Source organism: Salvelinus alpinus, chromosome 29, assembly GCF_045679555.1.
Source record: "Salvelinus alpinus chromosome 29, SLU_Salpinus.1, whole genome shotgun sequence".
Classification (NCBI taxonomy): Eukaryota; Metazoa; Chordata; class Actinopteri; order Salmoniformes; family Salmonidae; genus Salvelinus; species Salvelinus alpinus.
In genome coordinates, this window is record NC_092114.1 from 27,430,393 (window position 1) to 27,453,170 (window position 22,778).

Genomic DNA, 22,778 nt, shown 5'->3' on the forward strand with positions numbered 1-22,778 from the left:
GACTGGGTGTATTGATACACCATCCAAAGTGTAATTAATAACTACACCATTCTCAAAGGGATATTCAATGTCTGCTTTTTTTTTACCCGTCTACCAATAGGTGCCCTTCTTTGTGAGGCTTTGGAAAACCTCCCTGGTCTTTGTGGTTGAATCTGTGTTTGAAATTCACTGCTCGACTAAGGGACCTTACAGATCATTTTATGTGTGGGGTACAGAGATGAGGTAGTCATTCAAAAAGCATGTTAAACCCTATTATTAAACACAGTCCATGCAACTTATTATGTGACCTGTTTAGTAAATGTTTACTCCTGAACTCATTTAGGTTTGCCATAACAAAAGGTTGAATACTTATTGACGCAAGACCTTTCAGCTTTTACATTTGTAATAATTTCTAAATATTTTTGAAAACATAATTCCATTTTGACATTGGGGTATTTTAAATTTAGACTGTAACACAACAAAATGTGGAATAAGTCAAGGGGTGTGAATACTTTCTGAAGGCTCTGTAGATTGCAGACATGTGTGGACACACACAAGGTGAGGATTCACACACACGTGTGTCATTGAGTCGGGTAATCTAAAAACGGAAGACTAGGTTATGTCACTGAGCTAAAGTCTAGACAAGTTCACCGGACCTCCTCTGCCACACACACACACCCTTTCCACCCCCACCATACACTCACATCGATGGCGTCCCTTTCAAAGATGCGTAGCTGTAGGAAGAGTTCCAGTTTGATCTTCCTCTCCTGAAACAGCTCCTCCATCTGAGCCTGGGCCTCGTCCAGCTGCAGTAACACACTCTCTATGTGGTTGATGGAGCTGTTGTGGGGGGTCTTGTTACTGGAGATAGCAGAGTCCCTACCATAGGAGAGAACACACACACACACACTCATTGAAGAAAACGTACACACACAAACAATTGGACATGTGTATTTACCAGGGTTTGGAACCGGTTCAGGGAAGAGAACCGAAAAACGAGAACATAAGTGATCTATACTGTTCCGGAACAGAACCATAATTTTAAAAGCATTGGAACCGGTTAATAACGTTATTTTACATTCCAGGATTTTCTTTTCACAGTACCACAAAAAACACAAAGCGCCTATGCAAATCCCTCACTGTCACTTAGAAACGTATTCCAGCGTCTGCCTGCCTGCCAGCTGAACATCTTTGCCAGTTTGTGTGTGTAGACTACCTGCCCCTCCCTCTGAAGCATGCATATTCTCCTGTAGCCCCTCCCTCCAAAGCATGCATATTCTACTGTAGCCCCTCCCTCTAAAGCATGCATATTCTACTGTAGCCCCTTCCTCTAAAGCATGCATATTCTACTGTAGCCCCTCCCCCTCCCTCCAATGCATGCATATTCTACAGTAGCCCCTCCCCGTTCCTTCAAAGCCTGCATGTTCTACTGTAGCCCCTCCCCCTTCCTCCAAAGCATGCATATTCTACTGTAGCTACTGAAATTAGGGAGAGAGATTTTTAATTAGAGAACAATTAATACACTTTCAATGCTAGTAACGGATACTATAGTTATCACGTTTCACATTGGATTTATTAACTACAAAAAGGTAAGACAAACTCAGCTAAAAAAGAAACGTCCCTTTTTCAGGACCCTGTCTTTCAAAGATAATTTGTAAAAATCCAAATAACTTCACAGATCTTCATTCTAAAGGGTTTAAACACTGGTTCCCATGCTTATTCAATGAACCATAAACAATCAATGAACATGCACCTGTGGAACGGTCGTTAAGACACTAACAGCTTAAAGTAACAGTTATGAAAACTTAGGACACTAAAGAGGCCTTTCTACTGACTCTGAAAAACACCAAAAGAAAGATGCCCAGGGTCCCTGCTCGGTAAACGTGCCTTAGGCATGCTGCAAGGAGGCATGAGGACTGCAGATGTGGCCAGGGCAATAAATTGCAATGTCCATACTGTGAGACGCCTAAGACAGTGCTACAGGAAGACAGGACGGACAGGTGATCGTCCTCGCAGTGGCAGACCAAGTGTAACAACACCTGCACAGGATCGGTACATCCGAACCTCACACCTGCGGGACAAGTACAGGATGGCAACAACAACTGCCCGAGTTACACCAGGAATGAACAATCCCTCCATCAGTGCTCAGTCTGTCTTCAATAGGCTGAGAGAGGCTGGACTGAGGGCTTGTAGGCCTGTTGTAAGGCAGGTCCTCACCAGACATCACCGGCAACAACGTCGCCTATGGGCACAAACCCACCGTCGTTGGACCAGACAGGACTGGCAAAAAGTGTTTTTCACTGACGAGTCACGGTTTTGTCTCACCGGGGGTGATGGTCAGATTTGCATTTATCGCCAAAGGAATGAGCGTTACACCGAGGCCTGTACTCTGGAGCGGGATCGATTTGGAGGTGGAGGGTCCGTCATGGTCTGGGGCGGTGGGTCACAGCATCATCGAACTGAGCTTGTTGTCATTGCAGGCAATCTCAACGCTGTGTGTTACAGGGAAGACATTCTCCTCCCTCATGTGGTACCCTTCCTGCAGGCTCATCCTGACATGACCCTCCAGCATGACAATGCCACCAGCCATACTGCTCGTTTCCTGCAAGTCAGGAATATCAGTGTTCTGCCAGCGAAGAGCCCGGATCTAAATCCCATTGAGCACGTCTGGGACCTGTTGGATCGGAGGGTGCAGTCCATGAGGAGGAGATGCACTGCAGTAATTAATGCAGCTGGTGGCCACACCAGATACTCACTGTTACTTTAGATTTTGACCCCCCCCCCTTTGTTCAGGGACACATTATTCTGTTTCTGTTAGTCACATGTCTGTGGAACTTGTTCAGTTTATGTCCCAGTTCTTGAATCTTGTTATGTTCATACATATATTTACACATGTTAAGTTTGCTGAAAATAAACGCAGTTGACAGTGAGAGGATGCTTCTTTTTTGATATTTTTTACATTTTTATTCTGGTTCCGTTCTGCAGACACAAGCTTGTTACTTGGCTAGCTCTGGTCTGGCTCTCGAAAACTCTAGGAGGCATTATGTGTAATGTCATGGAACTGAGAGTCAAGGGCTAGCTCTGGTCCAAAGTTAGCTAACACATCAGAGTCTAAGCCCTGTCTAAGCCGCATATATACACAGACACAGCATTTTAGCAGAGTACTGGGGATTCTACATAATTAACCACACTTATGTAACCAGCATTATGTAACAATACCCAGAGGAGTGAATACACCAGAGAGAGAGAGAGAGAGTGGGGGGGAGGGAGAGAGAGAGAGACAGGGGGGTGAGAGAGAGAGAGAGAGACAGGGGGGTGAGGGAGAGAGAGAGAGACAGGGGGGTGAGAGAGAGGGGGGGAAGAGAGAGAGAGGAGGGGAGAGAGAGAGAGGGGGGGGGGGGGAGAGGGGGGGAGAGAGAGTGGGGGGAGGGAGAGGGGGAGAGAGAGAGGGGGGAAGAGAGAGAAAGGGAGAGAGAGAGGGGGGGGGAGAGGGGGTGAGAGAGAGGGGGGAAGACAGAGGGAGAGAGAGCTTCAGTGTGTGTTGAGCCCTCAAGACTCACACACTTGATATAAATAGAAGCAGAATCATGGTCAGAGGTGTGAAATACATGGATCTCTAACTCTCAACCTACTGCTTCTCTCCATCTCTCCCTTCCTATTGCCTCTCTCTCATCTGGCAGTCCGCTATGTGAGGATGCTGTTGTTTTCTTTCATCTTCCTCTCCTCCTCCTCTTCTCTCTTCCATCCCACTCACCTTCTGCACAGTTTCTTCTAATTCATTTTGTGTGTGTTAGTGTGTGTACGTGTGTGTTGAGTGTGTGAGTATGCATCTACGTCTGTGTGCACACCTGTGTGTGTGTGTGTGTGTGTGTGTGTGTGTTCTACCTGAGCTGCTGGATGAGGTCCTCTCCCTCCTTGATGACGTTGACAGTGACCTGCAGGATGGTCAGCTGCTGCTGGCTGAAACGTTTGATCAGGTCCTGCACCGCCTCCACAGACTCAGCATACACATCATCTAACAACTCCTTCTGCAGCTCCTCCAGCCACGTCCACAGCTAGGGACCGAGAGATGATTAACATGTCGCACACACACATTCCAGTAAGATGTCTCGCTACTTGACGACGCACGCACACACGCACCCCTCCATCTCCACCCACCGCCCCACCCCCCCACACACGCACTCTCCCTCCCACCCTGTACCTCTTTGACGTGTGTGTGGAAGGCGACAGACATGTCCAGCAGGACTTTGCGTTGCTCCACCCTCCTGACAAAGTCCTGGATGCGGTCCTCCAGCTGGTGGGCTGCCTGGTAGATCTCCTCTGGATCACACTCTCCTGTCTGGGCCAGCTGCTCTGCCGCCTCCAGCAGCTTGTCAGCGTTAGTATAGGTGTTCTGGAGGAGGGACAGAGCCATCACACAGAGAAAGACAGAGAGGGGAGTGAGACAGGGAGGGGGAGAGAGACAGAGAGGGAGAGTGAGACAGAGAGGGGAGTGAGACAGAGAGAGGGGGAGAGAGACAGAGAGAGGGGGAGAGAGACAGGGAGGGGGAGTGAGACAGAGAGGGGGAGAGAGACAGAGAGAGGGGGAGAGAGACAGGGAGGGGGAGTGAGACAGAGAGGGGAGTGAGACAGGGAGGGGGAGAGAGACAGAGAGGGGAGTGAGACAGAGAGGGGGAGAGAGACAGAGAGAGGGGGAGAGAGACAGGGAGGGGGAGAGAGACAGAGATGGGAGTGAGACAGAGAGGAGGAGTGAGACAGGGAGGGGAGAGAGACAGAGAGGGGGAGTGAGACAGAGAGGGGAGAGAGGCAGAGAGGGGGAGAGAGACAGAGAGGGGGAGAGAGACAGAGAGGGGGAGTGAGACAGGGAGGGGGAGTGATGTGGGAGAAGAAAAGAGGGAGGACAGTTAACAAGAGAAAGGGAGAAGGGGAGGAGACAGAGAGAGACAGTATTTAGTGCAAAGATGGAGAAAGAGAGAGTATGTGATGAAGAGAGGAAAGGGAAAGAGAGGAAAGGTCAAAGCAGAGACATGAAGAGAGGTGTCCTACCTGGGCGACCTCCTCGAAGTCCTCGTGTCGTTTCTGTAGCGCTCTGGCTCGATGGAGGGACTTCCCAACGCCTGTGTGTTTACTGAGGAACGCCTCCCCGTGGTTCTCTATCCAGTCCAGAACCTGCACACACACAAGCACGCACAGTTAGCCAAGTGGCATAGAAGTTCAGGCTGTGGGGCAGAGGAAAAAGGGGTTGTCGTGAGAGAGAAAACAGCATACCACTCCAGTCAGTAGGCAGAGGAAGGTAGATGACAGAGAGGATGAGTTCCCTCCCATCTGGTCATTTCTAGATAGGGGACAGCTTTTGTCAAATTGATGCATTTTAGCTAACCCTAACGGTTTTCCTAACCTCAACCTAACTCCCCTTACCTGCTCAATTAAGTATCCTAACTTGCTGCGTAAGTTCTCCTAAACCTGCTACAAAAAGTGAAGTTTGACAAAAGCTGTATCCTTTCTAGACAAAACCCTCATGTTCCTTCCACCTTTCTTTCTCCCTCTTCACACCTTCCTTGTCCTGCTCTCGCCCTCCTTCTCAGATCTTTCTCCATCTCACTCTCTCTCCCTCTACCACTTGGCAGAATACCCCTCACCTGGATACTGGCCAGCAGTATCGCCATGGCAACAGTTACCTTGGCTACAAGGGTGATGCCTACTAGTGTGTCCATACATTTCCAGTATGTGTATCATTTATGTGATCCCTGCGAGTATTGAACACACGACCGTGGCGTGGTTAGAGCCAGGCTCTTCCCAACTCAGCCACACAGGGTCAGAACTAGTCCACACCTGCTGTACGTCTTGCTGGAACACACAGAGCTGGAGCCTCTGGTGCAGGCGGACTTTGCGGTGTTGCCAGATATTCTCCAGTTGTCTCTGGTGGTGCAGCACCTCGTGTATCACATCCAGCACATGGTGCACCGCCTTGCTGTAGTTGGCCGAAGCCGTTAGCGAATCAGCCCCCCCCGGGGTCAGAGGGCGCTGGAGCTTATCCAATAGGGCCTTACCGTCCTGACTGACCTGGGGGAGGGGGAAGGAAAATGGCTTGAGCACATACAGTACATACAAACACACCTTGCTAGTGATACCACCCCCCCAAACACACACCTACACCAGTGGAGGCTGGTGGGGAGAGATAAAGGAGGACGGGCTCATTGTAATGGCTGGAATGTTATTAATGGAATGGAGTCAAACCTGGTTTCCATATGTTTGATGTGTTTGTTAACGTTCCATTAATTCCAGCCATTACAATGAGCCCATCCTCCTATAGCTCCTCCGAGCAGCTTCCACTGACCCACACCTACACCCACACACATGTATGTTACCTCTGGGTATGCAGCAGTGCTGTTTACCTCTGAGTAGGCAGCAGTGATGTGTTCGTAGAGGCCCTGGTGGTGGTGGATAGCATCTTCTAGGTCCTGGAGCTCCGAGGGTAGATCCACCTCTCCACACGCTTTACACCACGAGTCCACATTACCCATGTACTGTAGAGACAGGAACACAAACACATTACACACACGCTTTACACCACGAGTCCACATTACCCATGTACTGTAGAGACAGGAACACAAACACATTACACACACGCTTTACACCACGAGTCCACATTACCCATGTACTGTAGAGACACGAACACAAACACAAACACACACACACACACACACACACACACACACACACACACACACAGCGCTGTGTCTAGTAACTATGTATATGTATTGCTCATTTTGGAAATATTTTGAGAGTCAGTGCATTATTCTACCATGATAACCTGGATGTCACATGGCTAGGTTAGTTCTTTGTAAATGATTCCACCATGATAACCTGGATGTCACATGGCTAGGTTAGTTCTTTGTAAATGATTCCACCATGATAACCTGGATGTCACATGGCTAGGTTAGTTATTTGTAAATGATTCCACCATGATAACCTGGATGTCACATGGCTAGGTTAGTTCTTTGTAAATGATTCCACCATGATAACCTGGATGTCACATGGCTAGGTTAGTTCTTTGTAAATGATTCCACCATGATAACCTGGATGTCACATGGCTAGGTTAGTTCTTTGTAAATTATTCCAATCCTGATGGGACAATAGAGGAAAACAACTAAATAAAAGCATTAAAGAAAAAACAAAGCAACAGTAAACATCCCCCCAAAATGGAAGGCAGTTCACCTGGGTACCAGTCCAGGGCTTGACATTCAAGTCAATTTGAGAGTGGCACACCGGGCCAGTAGCATGTGAAAACTGGGCCAAGATCACAGGAAAGCAAGTTATGCATGCAGAATTTCAACCGTGGGAGATTTCGTTAGCCAACCATACAATCTGATAAAAAAATAAAACCATTCCCCATTCTGAATGATGACATATAGCCCATATTAAACCTTGAAGACGTAATATTCCCCTCCAGAAATAAGCCCAATAACATATTGATGAAAAGCAATATCTTTAGAGCCTGTACATATTATCAGGCAGGTGTGCTATTTTAGCAATAAGCATAATCACCTGTCTGATGCAGCCTCGTGGCTACATGGCTGAAGCATGATCACCTGTCTGATGCAGCCTCGTGGCTACATGGCTGAAGCATGATCACCTGTCTGATGCAGCCCCGTGGCTACATGGCTGAAGCATGATCACCTGTCTGATGCAGCCTCGTGGCTACATGGCTGAAGCATGATCACCTGTCTGATGCAGCCTCGTGGCTACATGGCTGAAGCATGATCACCTGTCTGATGCAGCCTCGTGGCTACATGGCTGAAGCATGATCACCTGTCTGGTGCAGCCTCGTGGCTACATGGCTGAAGCATGATCACCTGTCTGATGCAGCCTCGTGGCTACATGGCTGAAGCATGATCACCTGTCTGGTGCAGCCTCGTGGCTACATGGCTGAAGCATGATCACCTGTCTAATGCAGCCTCGTGGCTACATGGCTGAAGCATAATCACCTGTCTAATGCAGCCTCGTGGCTACATGGCTGAAGCATGATCACCTGTCTAATGCAGCCTCGTGGCTACATGGCTGAAGCATAATCACCTGTCTGGTGCAGCCTCGTGGCTACATGGCTGAAGCATGATCACCTGTCTGGTGCAGCCTCGTGGCTACATGGCTGAAGCATGATCACCTGTCTGATGCAGCCTCGTGGCTACATGGCTGAAGCATGATCACCTGTCTGGTGCAGCCTCGTGGCTACATGGCTGAAGCATGATCACCTGTCTGGTGCAGCCTCGTGGCTACATGGCTGAAGCATGATCACCTGTCTGGTGCAGCCTCGTGGCTAGATGGCTGAAGCATGATCACCTGTCTGGTGCAGCCTCGTGGCTACATGGCTGAAGCATGGGGTTGCTCCTCTGCATTGTTTACCACAATAAGCTAATCATTAGCTAGATTACAGACTAAATATGATCTTGTTGCTTGTTTAATGTCCTAAAAAAACTCCCACTGGCACTAATAACATCATGTGATTTTTACAGTGTTTATAAATACAGTGTATTTCTGTGAATCTGAGTTTGGAAACGTACTGACCCAAGGGGGCCATATGAAAGCGTGATTAACTGGCCAGATGAGCTTGGCAGATGTTGCCGGGCCTGTGGGCAGCCCTGAATGTCGAGCCCTGCAGTCTCTTTAGCTAATCCACTCCCTGTATTCCATGTACTGTGCCAAAGAAAAAATGGCACCTGCTGGAGAAGACTGATTTTGGGCCCAGTTATCCCTTTCGCTTCGCCTCTTCCTCTCTGGTGCAACTCACACATTTCAGTTAATTACTATTGCTCCCGCCAATCAGTGTAAGTTGTAAATGCCGGATCTCTTTGGCAAGACGCATCATTCACCCAAGTTTCGTCAAAATCGGGCCAGCGCTGTCTGAGATATCGCGTGTGACAAACATACGAACGGACGGCTAGATGGACGGACGGAGACCGATTCACAGTCCCCTCCCCGATATTAACGTGGGGGACAAAAAGACATAGCAGAGAATAAAATAAAAGAAGAAGTCACATGGGAATATTAAACAAACCAACAAAGTAGGATTCTAATCTAACTGTAATCTCACTGCAAACTCTCATCATACAGAGATCACACACACCAGAGAATGTGTCTGTATGTACAGTTGAAGTCGGAAGTTTACATAAACTAGTTTTAATGACACCAACCTAAGTGTTTCAAACTAGTTTTGGCAAGTCGGTTAGGACATCTACTCATTTTTCCAACAATTGTTTACAGACAGATTATTTCATTTCTAATTCACTGTATCACAATTCCAGTGGGTCAGAAGTTTACATACACTAAGTTGACTGTGCCTTTAAACAGCTTGGAAAATTCCAGAAAACTATGTCATGGCTTTAGAAGCTTCTGATAGGCTAATTTACATAATTTGAGTCAATTGGAGGTGTACCTGTGGATGTATTTCAAGGCCTACCTTCAAACCCAGTGCCTCTTTGCTTGACATCATGGGAAAATCAAAAGAAATCAGCCAAGACCTCAGAAAACAAATTGTAGACCTCCACAAGTCTGGTTCATCCTTAGGAGCAATTTCCAAATGCCTGAAGGTACCATGTTCATTTGTACAAACAATAGTACACAAGTATAAACACCATGGGACCACGCAGCCGTCATACCGCTCAGAAAGGAGACGCGTTCTGTCTCCTAGAGATGAACGTACTTTGATGAGAAAAGTGCAAATCAATCCCAGAACAATAGCAAAGGTCCTTGTGAAGATGCTGGAGGACACAGGTACAAAAGTATCTGTATCCACAGTAAAATGAGTCCTATATCGACATAACCTGAAAGGCAGCTCAGCAAGGAAGAAGCCACTGCTCCAAAACCGCCATAAAAAGCCAGACTACGGTTTGCAACTGCACATGGGGACAAAGATCGTACTTTTTGGAGAAATGCCCTCTGGTCTGATGAAACAAAAATAGAACTGTTTGGCCATAATGACCATTGTTATTTTTGGAGAAAAAGGGGGAGGCTTGCAAGCCAAAGAACACCATCCCAACCGTGAAGCACGGGGGTGGCAGCATCATGTTGTGGTGGTGCTTTGCTGCAGGAGGGACTTGTGCACTTCACAAAATAGATGGCATCATGAGGGAAGAGAATTATGTGGATATATTGAAGCAACATCTCAAGACATCAGTCAGAAAGTTATAGCTTGGTCACAAATGGGTCTTCCAAATGGACAATGACCCCAAGCATACTTCCAAAGTTGTGGCAAAATGCCTTAAGGACAACAAAGTCAAGGTATTAGAGCGGCCATCACAAAGCCCTGACCTCAATCCTATATAAAATTTGTGGGCAGAACTGAAAAAGCGTGTGCGAGCAAGGAGGCCTAAAAAACCTGATTCAGTTACTCCAGCTCTGTCAGGAGGAATGGGCCAAAATTCACCCAACTTATTGTGGGAAGCTTGTGGAAGGCTACCCGAAACATTTGACCCAAGTTAAACAATTTAAAGGCAATGATACCAAATACTAATTGAGTGTATGTAAACTTCTGACCCACTGGGAATGTGATGAAAAAATAAAAGCTGAAATAAATCACTCTCTACTATTATTCTGACATTTCACATTCTTAAAATAAAGTGGTGATCCTAACTGACCTAAGACAGGGAATTTTTACTAGGATTAAATGTCAAGAATTGTGAAAAACTGAGTTTAAATGTATTTGGCTAAGGTGTATGTACATTTCCGACTTCAACTGTATGTATGTATTGGTGTAGGTAGGTAGGTAGGTAGGTAGGTAGGTAGGTAGGTAGGTAGGTAGGTAGGTAGGTAGGTATGTATGTATGTATGTATGTATGTATGTATGTAAGTATGTATGTATGTATGTATGTATGTATGTGTGTATGATTGTCTCCATGTATTCTCCATGTGTCTACCCTCGAATAATCAGAATACACAAAGAGGAAGCTTTGTGAAGTAGCATCTATGGAAAATGGTTGAATTTCATGAAAAATTTACTATTTTTCTTTCTTTAACTGTGGAACATGAAAGGATACAATGATGAGAGTAATACCATTGAATATTCCTATTGGGAAAGAGGACCGCCCTGATTCTCCATTTGGAATTCTACAAACTCAGCAATTCTATGTGTGTGCCTACCTGCCTGCCTGGATGTATGTGTTCCTGCGTGTGACGAGTGTCTGTACCACCACCACCCACCTGGTCACATTTCTGGTGGAAGGCGGCAGACATCTCCAGCAGTGTGCTGCGTTCGTCCAGGGCAGCAGCGAAGGCTTTCCACTCCGCTTCCAGCTGACCTGAGATCTGTTTAATCTGCACCGAGGCATAGTGACCAGACTCCAACAGCCTGTTACCCACGGACATTATCCTGTTGATGTTCACATACACGTTCTGGAGCGGGGAGGGGATTGGGGTGAAGGAAAGAGAGAAACATTGATTTGGTTTATTTAGCTATTCAGATAACAGACAAACAAACATACAGATATTTCACAATAAGCACAACAACAACAAAAATTGGAGTAAACACTAAGTCCATACCGAAAACCCCAATGCAGCGTACTTGCATTCCAGATTGTGGTTATAGAAAGGATTGGAGTGATGTCAGTATGGCAGGATGCCAGCTCTGTAATAGCTACCTATGGATTCCCTATGGACCTAGCCTCAACTAGACAGGGTGTGTGTGCACACGAGAGAGAGCTTGCATTGATTTTAGTGCAGCGCTAAATGGCAGTGAGCGTTTCCATCTGCAGAGTCATCATCTAGCTGAGGCAAAACAGTAGATTCATCTCCTGCTTTAAAGACATCCATTTCACAACCATTATGTAAGCCTGTATGGATACAGCTTCTAGCTGTGTAATAGCCCGCTGCTCGGTGTGTGTGTGTGTGTGTGTGTGTGTGTGTGTGTGTGTGTGTGTGTGTGTGTGTGTGTGTGTGTGTGTGTGTGTGTGTGTGTGTGTGTGTGTGTGTGTGTGTGTGTGTTCTTACCATGCAGTTCATAGCGAAGTGGTTGTGTTGAGTCTGTAGCTCCATGGCGTGAGGGTGGTTGTTGCCGATCTCGGTGTAGCCGGCCAGGAACAGACCCTTGTTGGCCATTATCCAATCAAACATCTGAGGGAAAGACACCCAAACACACACGTTAGAGACGGGATAGTGCAGGCAGCCAACAGCTACAGACGGTAGAGTGTGCTTGGGTCTGTATCATTGTGATTGTGTGTGGGTGTATCATTGTGTGTACTGTATACTGCTTAGTGGGACTACTGTACGTGTGTGTATGCTTGCACGTGTGAATGTAGAAACGTGAGTGTGCAAAAACACTTGCTTGCACGTGTGTGTGTGTGTGTATATTTTTCTTTATTTTTACTATTTTCTACATTGTAGAATAATAGTGAAGACATCAAAACTAGGAAATAATGCATATGGAATCATGTAGTAACCAAAAAAAGTGTTAAACAAATCAAAATATAGTTTATATTTGAGATTCTTCAAAATAGCCACACTTTGCCTTGATGACAGATTTGCACACTCTTGGCCTTCTCTCAACCACCTGGAATGCATTTCAATTCTCAGGTGCGCCTTGTTAAAAGTTAATTTGTGGAATTTTTTTACTTCTTAATGCGTTTGAGCCAATCACATGTGTTGTGTACCTTGTGACAAGGTAGGGGTGGTATACAGAAGCTAGCCTTATTTGGTAAAAGAACAAGTCCATATTATGGCAAGAACAGCTCAAATAAGCAAAGAGAAATGACAGTCCATCATTACTTTAAGACACAAAGGTTAGTCAATCCGGAAAATGTCAAGAACTTTGAAAGTTTCTTCAAGTGCAGTCGCAAAAACCAAGTGCTATGATGAAACTGGCTCTCATGAGGACCGTCACAGGAAAGGAAGACCCAGAGTTATCTCTGCTGCAGAGGATAAGTTCATTAGAGTTACCAGCCTCAGAAATTTCAGCCCAAATAAATGCTTCACAGAGTTCAAGTAACAGACATCTCAACATCAACTGTTCAGAGGAGACTGTGTGAATCAGGCCCTCATGGTCAAATTGCTGCAAAGAAACCACTACTAAAGGACACCAATAAGAAGAAGAGACTTGCTTGGGCCAAGAAACAGGAACAATGGACATTAGACCTGTGACTTTGGTCTGAGGAGTCCAAATTTGAGATTTTGGGATCCAAACGCCTTGTCTTTGTGAGATGCAGAGTAGGTGAACAGATGATCTCTGCATGTGTGGTTCCCACCGTGGAGCATGGAAGAGAAGGTGTGATGGTGCTTTGCTGGTGACAATGTCAATGATTTATTTAGAATTCAAGGCATACATAATCAGCATGGCTACCATAGCATTCTGCAGTGAAATGCCATCCCTTCTGGTTTGCACTTGGTGGGACTATCATTTGTTTTTCAACAGGACAATGACCCAAACACACCTCCAGGCTGTGTAAGTGCTATTTGACCAAGAAGGAGAGTGAAGGAGTGCTGCATCAGATGACCTGGCCTCCACAATCACTGACCTCAACCCAATTGAGATGGTTTGGGGTGAGTTGGACCGCAGAGTGAGGGAAAAGCAGCCAACAAGTGCTCAGTATATACACTACCGTTCAAACGTTTGGGGTCACTTAGACATGTCCTTGTTTTTGAAAGAAAAGCACATTTTTTGTCCATTAAAATAACATCAAATTGATCAGAAATACAGTGTAGACATTGTTAATGTTGTAAATGACTATTGTAGCTGGAAACTTATAGCTGGCTTATTTTTTTGTGGAATATCTACATACGCATACAGAGGCCCATTATCTGCAACCATCACTCCTGTGTTCCAATGGCATGTTGTGTTAGCTAATCCAAGGTTATCATTTTAAAAGGCAAATTGATCATTAGAAAACCCTTTTGCAATTATGTTGGCACAGCTGAAAATTGTTGTCCTGATTAAAGAAGCAATAAAACTGTCCTTCTTTAGACTAGTTGAGTATCTGGAGCATCAGAATTTGGGGGTTCGATTACAGGCTCAAAATGGCCAGAAACAAAGGACTTTCTTCTGAAACTCGTCAGTCTATTCTTGTTCTGAGAAATGAAGGCTATTCCATGCGAGAAATTGCCAAGAAACGGAAGATCTCGTACAACGCTTTGTACTACTCCCTTCACAGAACAGCGCAAACTGGCTCTAACTAGAATATAAAGGAGTGGGAGGCCCCGGTGCACAACTGAGCAAGAGGACAAGTACATTAGAGTGTCTAGTTTGAGAAACAGACGCCTCAAGTCCTCAACTGGCAGCTTTATTAAATAGTACCCGCAAAACACCAGTCTCAACGTCAACAGTGAAGAGGCGACTCCGGGATGCTGGCATTCTAGGCAGAGTTGCAAAGAAAAAGCCATATCTCACACTGGCCAATAAAAAGAAAAGATTAAGATGGGCAAAAGAACACAGACACTGGACAGAGGAAGATTTGAAAAAAGTGTTATTGACAGACAAATCTGAGTTTGAGTTGTTCGGATCACAAAGAAGAACATTCGTGAGATGCAGAAAAAATGAAAAGATGCAGGAGAAGTGTTGACGCCGTCTGTCAAGCATGGTGAAGGCAATGTGATTTGGTGGTGGTAAAGTGGGAGATTTGGACAGGGTAAAAAGGATTTTGAGGAAGGAAAGCTATCAATCCATTTTACAATGCCATTCCATACCCTGTGGACGGCGCTTAATTGGAGCCAATTTCCTCCTACAACAGGACAATGACCCAAAGCACAGCTCCAAACTATACAATAACTATTTAGGGAAGAAGCAGTCAGCTGGTATTCTGTCTATAATGGAGTGGCCAGTACAGTCACCGGATCTCAACCCTATTGAGCTTTTGTGGGAGCAGCTTGACCGTATGGTACGTAAGAAGTGCCCATCAAGCCAATCCAACTTGTGGGAGGTGCTTCAGGAAGCATGGGGTGAAATCTCTTCAGATTACCTCAACAAATTGACAACTAGAATGCCAAAGGTCTGCAAGGCTGTAATTGCTGCAAATGGAGGATTCTTTGACGAAAGCAAAGTTTGAAGGACACAATTATTATTTCAATTAAAAATCCTTATTTATAATTACTATATTTCCTATTAATTTTGCCACTGATTTCCTGTATGTTTTCATGAAAAACAAGGACATTTCTAAGTGACACCAAGCTTTGAACGGTAGTGTATTTGGGAACTCCTTCAAGACTGTTGGAAAAGCATTCCAGGTGAAGCTGGTTGTGAGAATGCCAAGAGTGTACAAAGCTGTCATCAAATCAAAATCAAATCACATTTTATTGGTCATTTACACATATTTAGCAGATGTTATTGCTTGTGTTCCTAGCTCCAACAGTGCTGTAATATCTAACAATTCACAACAATATACACAAATCTAAAAGTAAAATAATGGAATTAAGATAGGATGAGGCAAAGTGTGGCTACTTTGAAGAACCTAAAATATATTTTGATTTGTTTAACACTTTTTTGGTTACTACATTATTCCATATGTGCTATTTCATAGTGTTTATGTCTTCACTATTATTCTACAATGTAGAAAATAGTAAAAATAAAGAAAAACCTTTGAATGAGTAGGTGTGTCAACATTTTTGACTGGTACTGTATGTGTGTGTGTGTACATACATACATCTGTGACTCACTAGGCACAGGAAGAAGAGAGATGAGCTGAGTGTCATAAGAGAATACCAAGAGCCTCTTCAGAGCTAACTACTGTCTATCGTGTCCTAGCAACAAGCCCTAATTGCAGTCCAACACTGCTATCTGTCTATTCTACAGTAACTATTGACGGTATCAATTATACTCTATCAGTCTATTACACTGGATCTATTCAGCCCCCTACACACACACACATACAAATCCCACTAGCAGTTTGTCTGTTGTCTTTCCCTTTACTCTCCATCCACGGTACCTTCTCAGCGTCCTGTTCGAAGAGGCGGAGCTGGAAGCACTGGTCCAGCTGCAGTTTCCTGATGTGCCAGGCCTGGTGTAGGTGTTGTCGTGTGCTGTGGAGTTTGTCCAGCAGGGTGGCGATGCGTGGCACCAGCCCCTGGGTGTCAGCGTTACACACACCGCTGGCGTTAGAGTTCCTGTACGACTCACTGCTCTGGATACGCTGCAGCAACCTGGGAGAGAGGACGCAATGTGAAATAACACACACACCACCACCAGCAGTGTAAAATTAGCCTCACCATCAGTCTGAGTGTGTGTGTGCGTGTGCGTGTGTGTGGTGCGTAGCCTACCTCTGTCCCTCCGTATCCAGTTCCTCTATAGGAGCTTTGATGACCTTCTTCTTCAGCGTGGCGTGTTCCTCTATCATGCGCCGCGCCCCGTCCAGGTCCGTGGGGAAGTCTTTCCTCGCCACCACCTCCTGCATCTCCTCCAGCCTCGACAACATGTGACCCGCGTGCCCCGTAAACTCCTCAAACGCAACCCGCACCTGGAAAAGAACGAAGACACTGGATGGATTGATTGATAAATTGATTGATTGACTTGTGGTTGTAGTACTGACTTATAGAGTTAAAGTATGTGTTTAAGTCGGTGTATTTTGGTTTTTGCAAACCATTGATTGATTAATTAATTGATTGACTGGTCGTACCTCGATCCACTCGTCATGGTTGTATTCTAGACTTCCCTCGAAGTCAGAGGTCAGCTGGGAGGGGTCAACCACCTTAGATAGACCCTCCAACGACACCATGGTGGTCTAGAGAGAGATGGAGACGGGGAAGAGGGGGAGATGAGGAAAGGTAAAGATGGAAGGGAAGAAAGGGAAGAGAGGGAGGGATAGAGAAGGCTTTAAATCAATTCTAACAACATCCTCACAGCCTTTTGGTTGTGTTCAAGTTCAACGCCCACTCCGTGCTCACTGTGTCAGTGACACACAGCAATAATGGTGATTCAGACACTCAGATAGATACATTTGATTGGCTATGACAAAAAGGGGAGGGGTTACGACAGAGGGTCATCTCTCTCGGTCTCGTTCTCCCTCGCTCTTCATCTTGATTAAGTCTGCTGATTTCATATTGCGTTTTTGGGGACATTTAGAAAATGACTTTTACCTCAAAGGTCAAATGTCTGTACAGATTGAGAAATATGGGAGAGATTGTTTCTGTTCTCAAGTGATTTATGTTGCCAAGATAATACCAACCCACACAGCAAGGTTAACACCCACACTCTGTGTCAGATTGAAGGATAGACAGAGGGATGAAGAGAGAGACCTGACAAAGCCTTGCGTGGGCAAGATTAGCGAAAGAAAGAAATAACAAAAAGAAAAAAAGACAGACAGACAGACAAAGAGAGAGAGAAAACAAGCTGAGAACCCCTCTAAAGCCAAGCACAATTCTAAGAGTTATCTTCTATTGACAAGTCCAGGTAAGAACGCATCAGTCCATCTCTCCATCTTTCTCTCTATCCCCTCCATCTCCTATAGAAGACTGTTCCAGCTGTTAATGGAATGTTTTAAAAGCATAACCCAGATTTGGATGGAAAAGAGATTTTCACTGAGCAAAATGTGGCGCTGAAAAACACACATGTACATATTACCTCACTGACCTCGACTAGCCTGTACCTCCGACTCCTGTACTGTATATAGCCTCGTTGTTTTTTTATTTATTGTGTTACTTTTTTCTTACTTTATTTTGTATTTATTTTTTAAGCAAATATTTTCTTAGTTACTTTAAAAAAAATGTGGCATTGTTGGTTAAGGGCTTGTAAGTAAACATTTCACGGTAAGGAATACTTGTTGTATTCGGCATGTGACAAATAACATTTGATTTGACACACATTGGCCTCACGCACACAGCAGGGTGAAGAGAACGGGTGGTGTTTAATGGCGTGTGTTCTGCCCTATGGCGACTGGCTGACAGAGTGACACACGGCGTTATACACCATCAACCAATCAATAAAGCCCTCTGAGACAACCCAATACCACAGCAGTGCTCTAACAGGGTGGCTGTGTGGAGGGCTGTGTGGAGGGCTGTGTGTGTGTGTCAACCCTCCACACAGCACAGACATGGCAAATAAAACCAGCAAATGAATCTAATCTAATAACCTAGAGCTTCACTACATTATTGCAATGCTCTGCAGGATTTTCAACACTATTACAAGTCATAAAGCCTACAAGCCTATCAAAAACAATTCAAAACAGCAGTGTGTGTGAATTAAAACAAGCAGAGCTCCATACAATATCCCATTGTGATTCTAAATCACAAATTTAAAACAGCAAAGAGTATAATAAGCAGTACACCTCAAAGTCACAGTCAAAACATACCATATTGTTGTTGGGTTTGTTACGTTTCAGCAAAGTCACAGTCAAAACATACCATATTGTTGTTGGGTTTGTTACGTTTCAGCAAAGTCACAGTCAAAACATACCATATTGTTGTTGGGTTTGTTACGTTTCAGCAAAGTCACAGTCAAAACATACCATATTGTTGTTGGGTTTGTTACGTTTCAGCAAAGTCACAGTCAAAACATACCATATTGTTGTTGGGTTTGTTACGTTTCAGCAAAGTCACAGTCAAAACATACCATATTGTTGTTGGGTTTGTTACGTTTCAGCAAAGTCACAGTCAAAACATACCATATTGTTGTTGGGTTTGTTACGTTTCAGCAAAGTCACAGTCAAAACATACCATATTGTTGATGGGTTTGTTACGTTTCAGCAAAGTCACAGTCAAAACATACCATATTGTTGTTGGGTTTGTTACATTTTAGCAAAGTCACAGTCAAAACATACCATATTGTTGTTGGGTTTGTTACGTTTCAGCAAAGTCACAGGCATTAAATTGCAATGAATGCAGTGACATGGTACAGTATAGTACAGTAAAGGACAGTATAGTTTAATACAGTATAGTACAGTACAACATAGTATAGGACAGTATAGTATAGTACAGTATAGGACAGTATAGTACAGTATAGTACAGAACAGTATAGTATAGTTAGGGTTGCAAAGCTACTGGTAATTTACCAGTCATGGAATCTTCTATAATTTTGGTCATCTATGTTAATTTACACTTGAATAACTTTTAAAACATGTATTCATACATAGTATAAATTTTTTATATCTGTGAGTTTCTAGTGGATCGACCATATGTTCAAGAGGAAATATCCTAATTAATGAAAAAGCATCTAATCAACAACGGCACAACTCTTCCAACTATTTACTTTTTTCACAACTGCACCAATTTGGGGCCAAAACATTTACAACTAAAAAAGATTGACGAAGTAAAATAAATAATGCTGAAACCCTCATTATAAAACACCAATGGTATTCACTAAGTTTATGGTTTATATGTAATGTTTTACAGCTTTGTCATTCTACTGTTTATTTGAAAATCACCTCATTATATATTTGCCATGTGATAAGGCCACACAGGGGCCAGAGATCATTACAGACACCTGGGATCATCTGAAGTACCCAAAAGGGCCACTAGATGTGTTGATGAAATACATAAAATCCTTGAAAGTTACAAATATTCTGCTAGCTTACTGGTAAACTTCAAAAGTTTCCAGTAACACACCCTCCCTTTGTAACCCTAAGTACAGAACACTATAGTATAGTACAATAAAAACAAAAATGTTACCTCAAATTCGAACTTGGAGCTGCCGAAGTTGGTGCGTTGTTTCTGCCAGAAGTTGTCTGGTTTGATGATGAGCGCTATGTGTATACAGCAGGGGAACGACTCCTGGAGAATCTTCAGTAGAGATTTGATACTGTCCCATTTACTGCCTCGCATGTCTACTATGACTGTGAAGCCATGCTGGATCACCTCTTCACTGGACCGGGGGAGGGAGGACGAGGAGGAGGGAGAAGGAAGGTGGTAGCGAAAGAGTGAGAGTGGATAGTATGGCAAGATAAGGAGGAGAGAGGAGAGCGTGGGAGGGAGAAAGAAGGTAGGACGGGGAGAGGTGGTAGCGAAAGAGTGAGAGGGTGGGAAAGGGGAGGGGGTAGAGAAAGAGGGAGGATGTTGAGTGGGAGGTAGAGAAAGCGAGAAGGGAGGAGGGAGAGAGAGAATCAAAACAAACCATGAGATGGTGATGACGCATTTTCTGTACTGTGAGAAGCACAGAGTACGCACTACGAATTCACACACACACACCCACACACAGAATGATAAATCCCAAAAACCTACAGTGATTTCCATCCAGATTGATTTTTCTTCCAATCAGAATAATGACCAAAAGTAAGCAAAGAGACTCAATCCATCATCAGCATCAAGACTGTAGTTCAACTAAGATTCTCCCCACAGCATCACACATCTCCTGCATGGCTAGTAATAAACACTGCATCTAGTTATCCCCCTCTCTCTGTCTCTATTCCCTCTGTCTCTATTCCCCCTCTTTCTCTTCTCTCGTTCTATATTCCCTCTGTCTCTATTCCCCCTCTTTCTCTTCTCTCGTTCTATATTCCCCCTCTCCCTCCCTCACGGCTGACCTCAACACTCAGACCCAGAGTTTCATATCTCAGGAGAACACACAATTCCTCTCTACTTCACTCACTCTCTTTCTAGAGCTATCCTTTATCTCCCTTAATCCATTATTCCTCTCTCAATTCCTTATTCCCTCCTAACACTAGCTTTCTAGATTCCTTCCCTTTCTATCCAGCCTTCCCCTCCTCTCTTTCTAATGCCTGTGTCAGCAACTCTGACTCCCACTACACTGAGCAGAGAGAGAGAGGAGAGAGGAGAGAGGAGAGGGAAACACAAATACGGTAACAGAGAAAAAGTGGGGAGTGAGAGATCTACATTGTATCTACATAGAGAGCGAGAGAGTAGAAGAACCGTTAAAAGAGTTTTTGTAATGAGGAGTGAGATACGATGTAGAGAGAGACGTACCTAGGAGAGTGCAGCAGCGTACAGACCTACTCATCCGCAGCTATCATCACAACTACTGAGCTGATCTAGCAACCGTACCGCCTCTGCGGCACTCTGTTGTACTCAAACACACACACAAACACACACACTCCTCCCTCTCTCTGTTTTAATCCCTTGCTCTCTCCCGCTCCACTCGCTCTCTACCCTCCCTCACTCCCTCCTTTTCCTTCGGACTCTCCATCTCTATCTACCCTCCCTCACTCCAACTCTCCATCCCTCTCACCACCCTCCCTCACTCCGACTCTCCAGCCCTCTCACCACCCTCCCTCACTCCGACTCTCCATCCCTCTCACCACCCTCCATCACTCCAACTCTCCAACCCTCTCACCACCCTCCCTCACTCCAACGCTCCATCCCTCTCACCACCCTCCCTCACTCACTCCGACTCTCCATCTCTCCAGCCATTGATCTCTCTCTCCATCCATTGATTTCTCTCTCTATTAATGTATCTCTCTCTCCATCCATTGATCTCTCTCTCTATTAATGTATCTCTCTCTCCATCCATTGATCTCTCTCTCTATTCATTTGTCTCTCTCTCTAGCCATTGGTCTCTCTCTATCCAATGGTCTCTCTCTCCATCCATTGATCTCTCTCTCTGTTAATGTATCTCTCTCTTCATCCATTGATCTCTCTCTCTATTAATGTATCTCTCTCTCCATCCATTGATCTCTCTATCTATTGGTCACTCTCTAAATTAATTTCTCTCTCTCTCTACCCATTGGTATCTCTCCATCCAATGGTCTCTCTCTCCATCCATTTGCCTCTCTATCTATTCAGTTCTCTCTCTCCATCCATTTGTGTCTCTCTCAAATAATTTGTCCTCCCTTTCCATCCATTTGTCTCTCTCCATCCATTTGTCTCTATTCATTTGTCTCTCTCTCCATCCATTTGTCTCTATTAAGTTGTCTCTCTCTATTCATTTGTCTCTCTCTCTATTCATTTGTATCTCTCTCTATTCATTTCTCTCTCCCTCCATCCATTCATGTGTTTCTCTATCCATTTGTCTCTCTCGCTCTCTATATTAATTTGCCTCTCTCTCTCCATTCATTTTCCTCTCTCAATTAATTTGCCTCTCTCTCTCTATTCATTTCTCTCTCTCCCTCTATTCATTTCTCTCTCTCTATTCATTTCTCTCTCTCCCTCTATTCATTTCTTTCTCTCTCCAGCGATCTCTCTCTCAATTCATTTGCCTCTCTCTCTCAATTCATTTGTCTCTCTCTCTCCATCCATTTGTCTCTCTCTCTCCATCCATTTGTCTCTCTCTCCATCCATTTGTCTCTCTCTCTCCATCCATTTGCCTCTCTCTATCCATTTGTCTCTCTCTCTCCATCCATTTGTCTCTATTCATTTGTATCTCTCCATTAATTTCTCTCTCTATTAATTTGCCTCTCTCAATTAATTTGTCTCTCTCTCTCAATTCATTTGTCTCTATCCATTTGTCTCTCTCCATCCATGTGTCTCTATTCATTTCTCTCTCTCCATCCATTTGTCTCTCTCCATCCATTTGTCTCTATTAATTTCTCTCTCTCTCTATTCATTTGTCTCTCTCTATTCATTTCTCTCTCTCTCTATTCATTTGTCTCTATTCATTTGTCTCTCTCCATCCATTTGTCTCTATTCATTTGTCTCTCTCTCTATTCATTTGTCTCTCTCTATTCATTTGTCTCTCTCCATCCATTTGTCTCTATTCATTTCTCTCTCTCTCTATTCATTTGTCTTTCTCCATCCATTTGTCTCTATTCATTTCTCTCTCTCTCCATTAATTTCCCTCTCTCCATTAAATTCTCTCTCTCTATTCATTTGTCTCTCCATCCATTTGTCTATATTCATTTGTCTCTCTCTCTATTAATTTGTCTCTCTCCATCCATTTGTCTCTCTCTATTAATTTGTCTCTCTCCCATCCATTTGTCTCTCTCTATTAATTGGTCTCTCTC

At 44.4% G+C, this 22,778-nt stretch overlaps 1 protein-coding gene across 5 annotated transcripts in view; it reads right to left on the reverse strand.

Moving 5' to 3' along the window:
• Nucleotides 1-22,778, reverse strand: part of LOC139559422 (triple functional domain protein-like) — a 111,588-nt gene that overhangs the window by 41,597 nt on the left and 47,213 nt on the right. For 2 of the 5 annotated variants that reach the window (XM_071375441.1, XM_071375439.1), the window contains exons 5-16: nucleotides 19,555-19,747; nucleotides 16,569-16,673; nucleotides 16,213-16,409; nucleotides 15,882-16,095; nucleotides 11,962-12,084; nucleotides 11,176-11,367; nucleotides 6,375-6,506; nucleotides 5,812-6,042; nucleotides 5,026-5,148; nucleotides 4,181-4,372; nucleotides 3,865-4,034; nucleotides 684-858 (exon numbers count right to left, since the gene is read on the reverse strand). In XM_071375441.1, the coding sequence (XP_071231542.1) occupies nucleotides 684-858; nucleotides 3,865-4,034; nucleotides 4,181-4,372; nucleotides 5,026-5,148; nucleotides 5,812-6,042; nucleotides 6,375-6,506; nucleotides 11,176-11,367; nucleotides 11,962-12,084; nucleotides 15,882-16,095; nucleotides 16,213-16,409; nucleotides 16,569-16,673; nucleotides 19,555-19,747 (2,047 nt within the window). Of the gene's footprint in view, nucleotides 1-683; nucleotides 859-3,864; nucleotides 4,035-4,180; nucleotides 4,373-5,025; nucleotides 5,149-5,811; nucleotides 6,043-6,347; nucleotides 6,507-11,175; nucleotides 11,368-11,961; nucleotides 12,085-15,881; nucleotides 16,096-16,212; nucleotides 16,410-16,568; nucleotides 16,674-19,554; nucleotides 19,748-20,805; nucleotides 20,989-22,778 lie in introns of those variants that run through there. The other 3 variants (XM_071375440.1, XM_071375438.1, XM_071375442.1) reach the window with 2 other exon arrangements.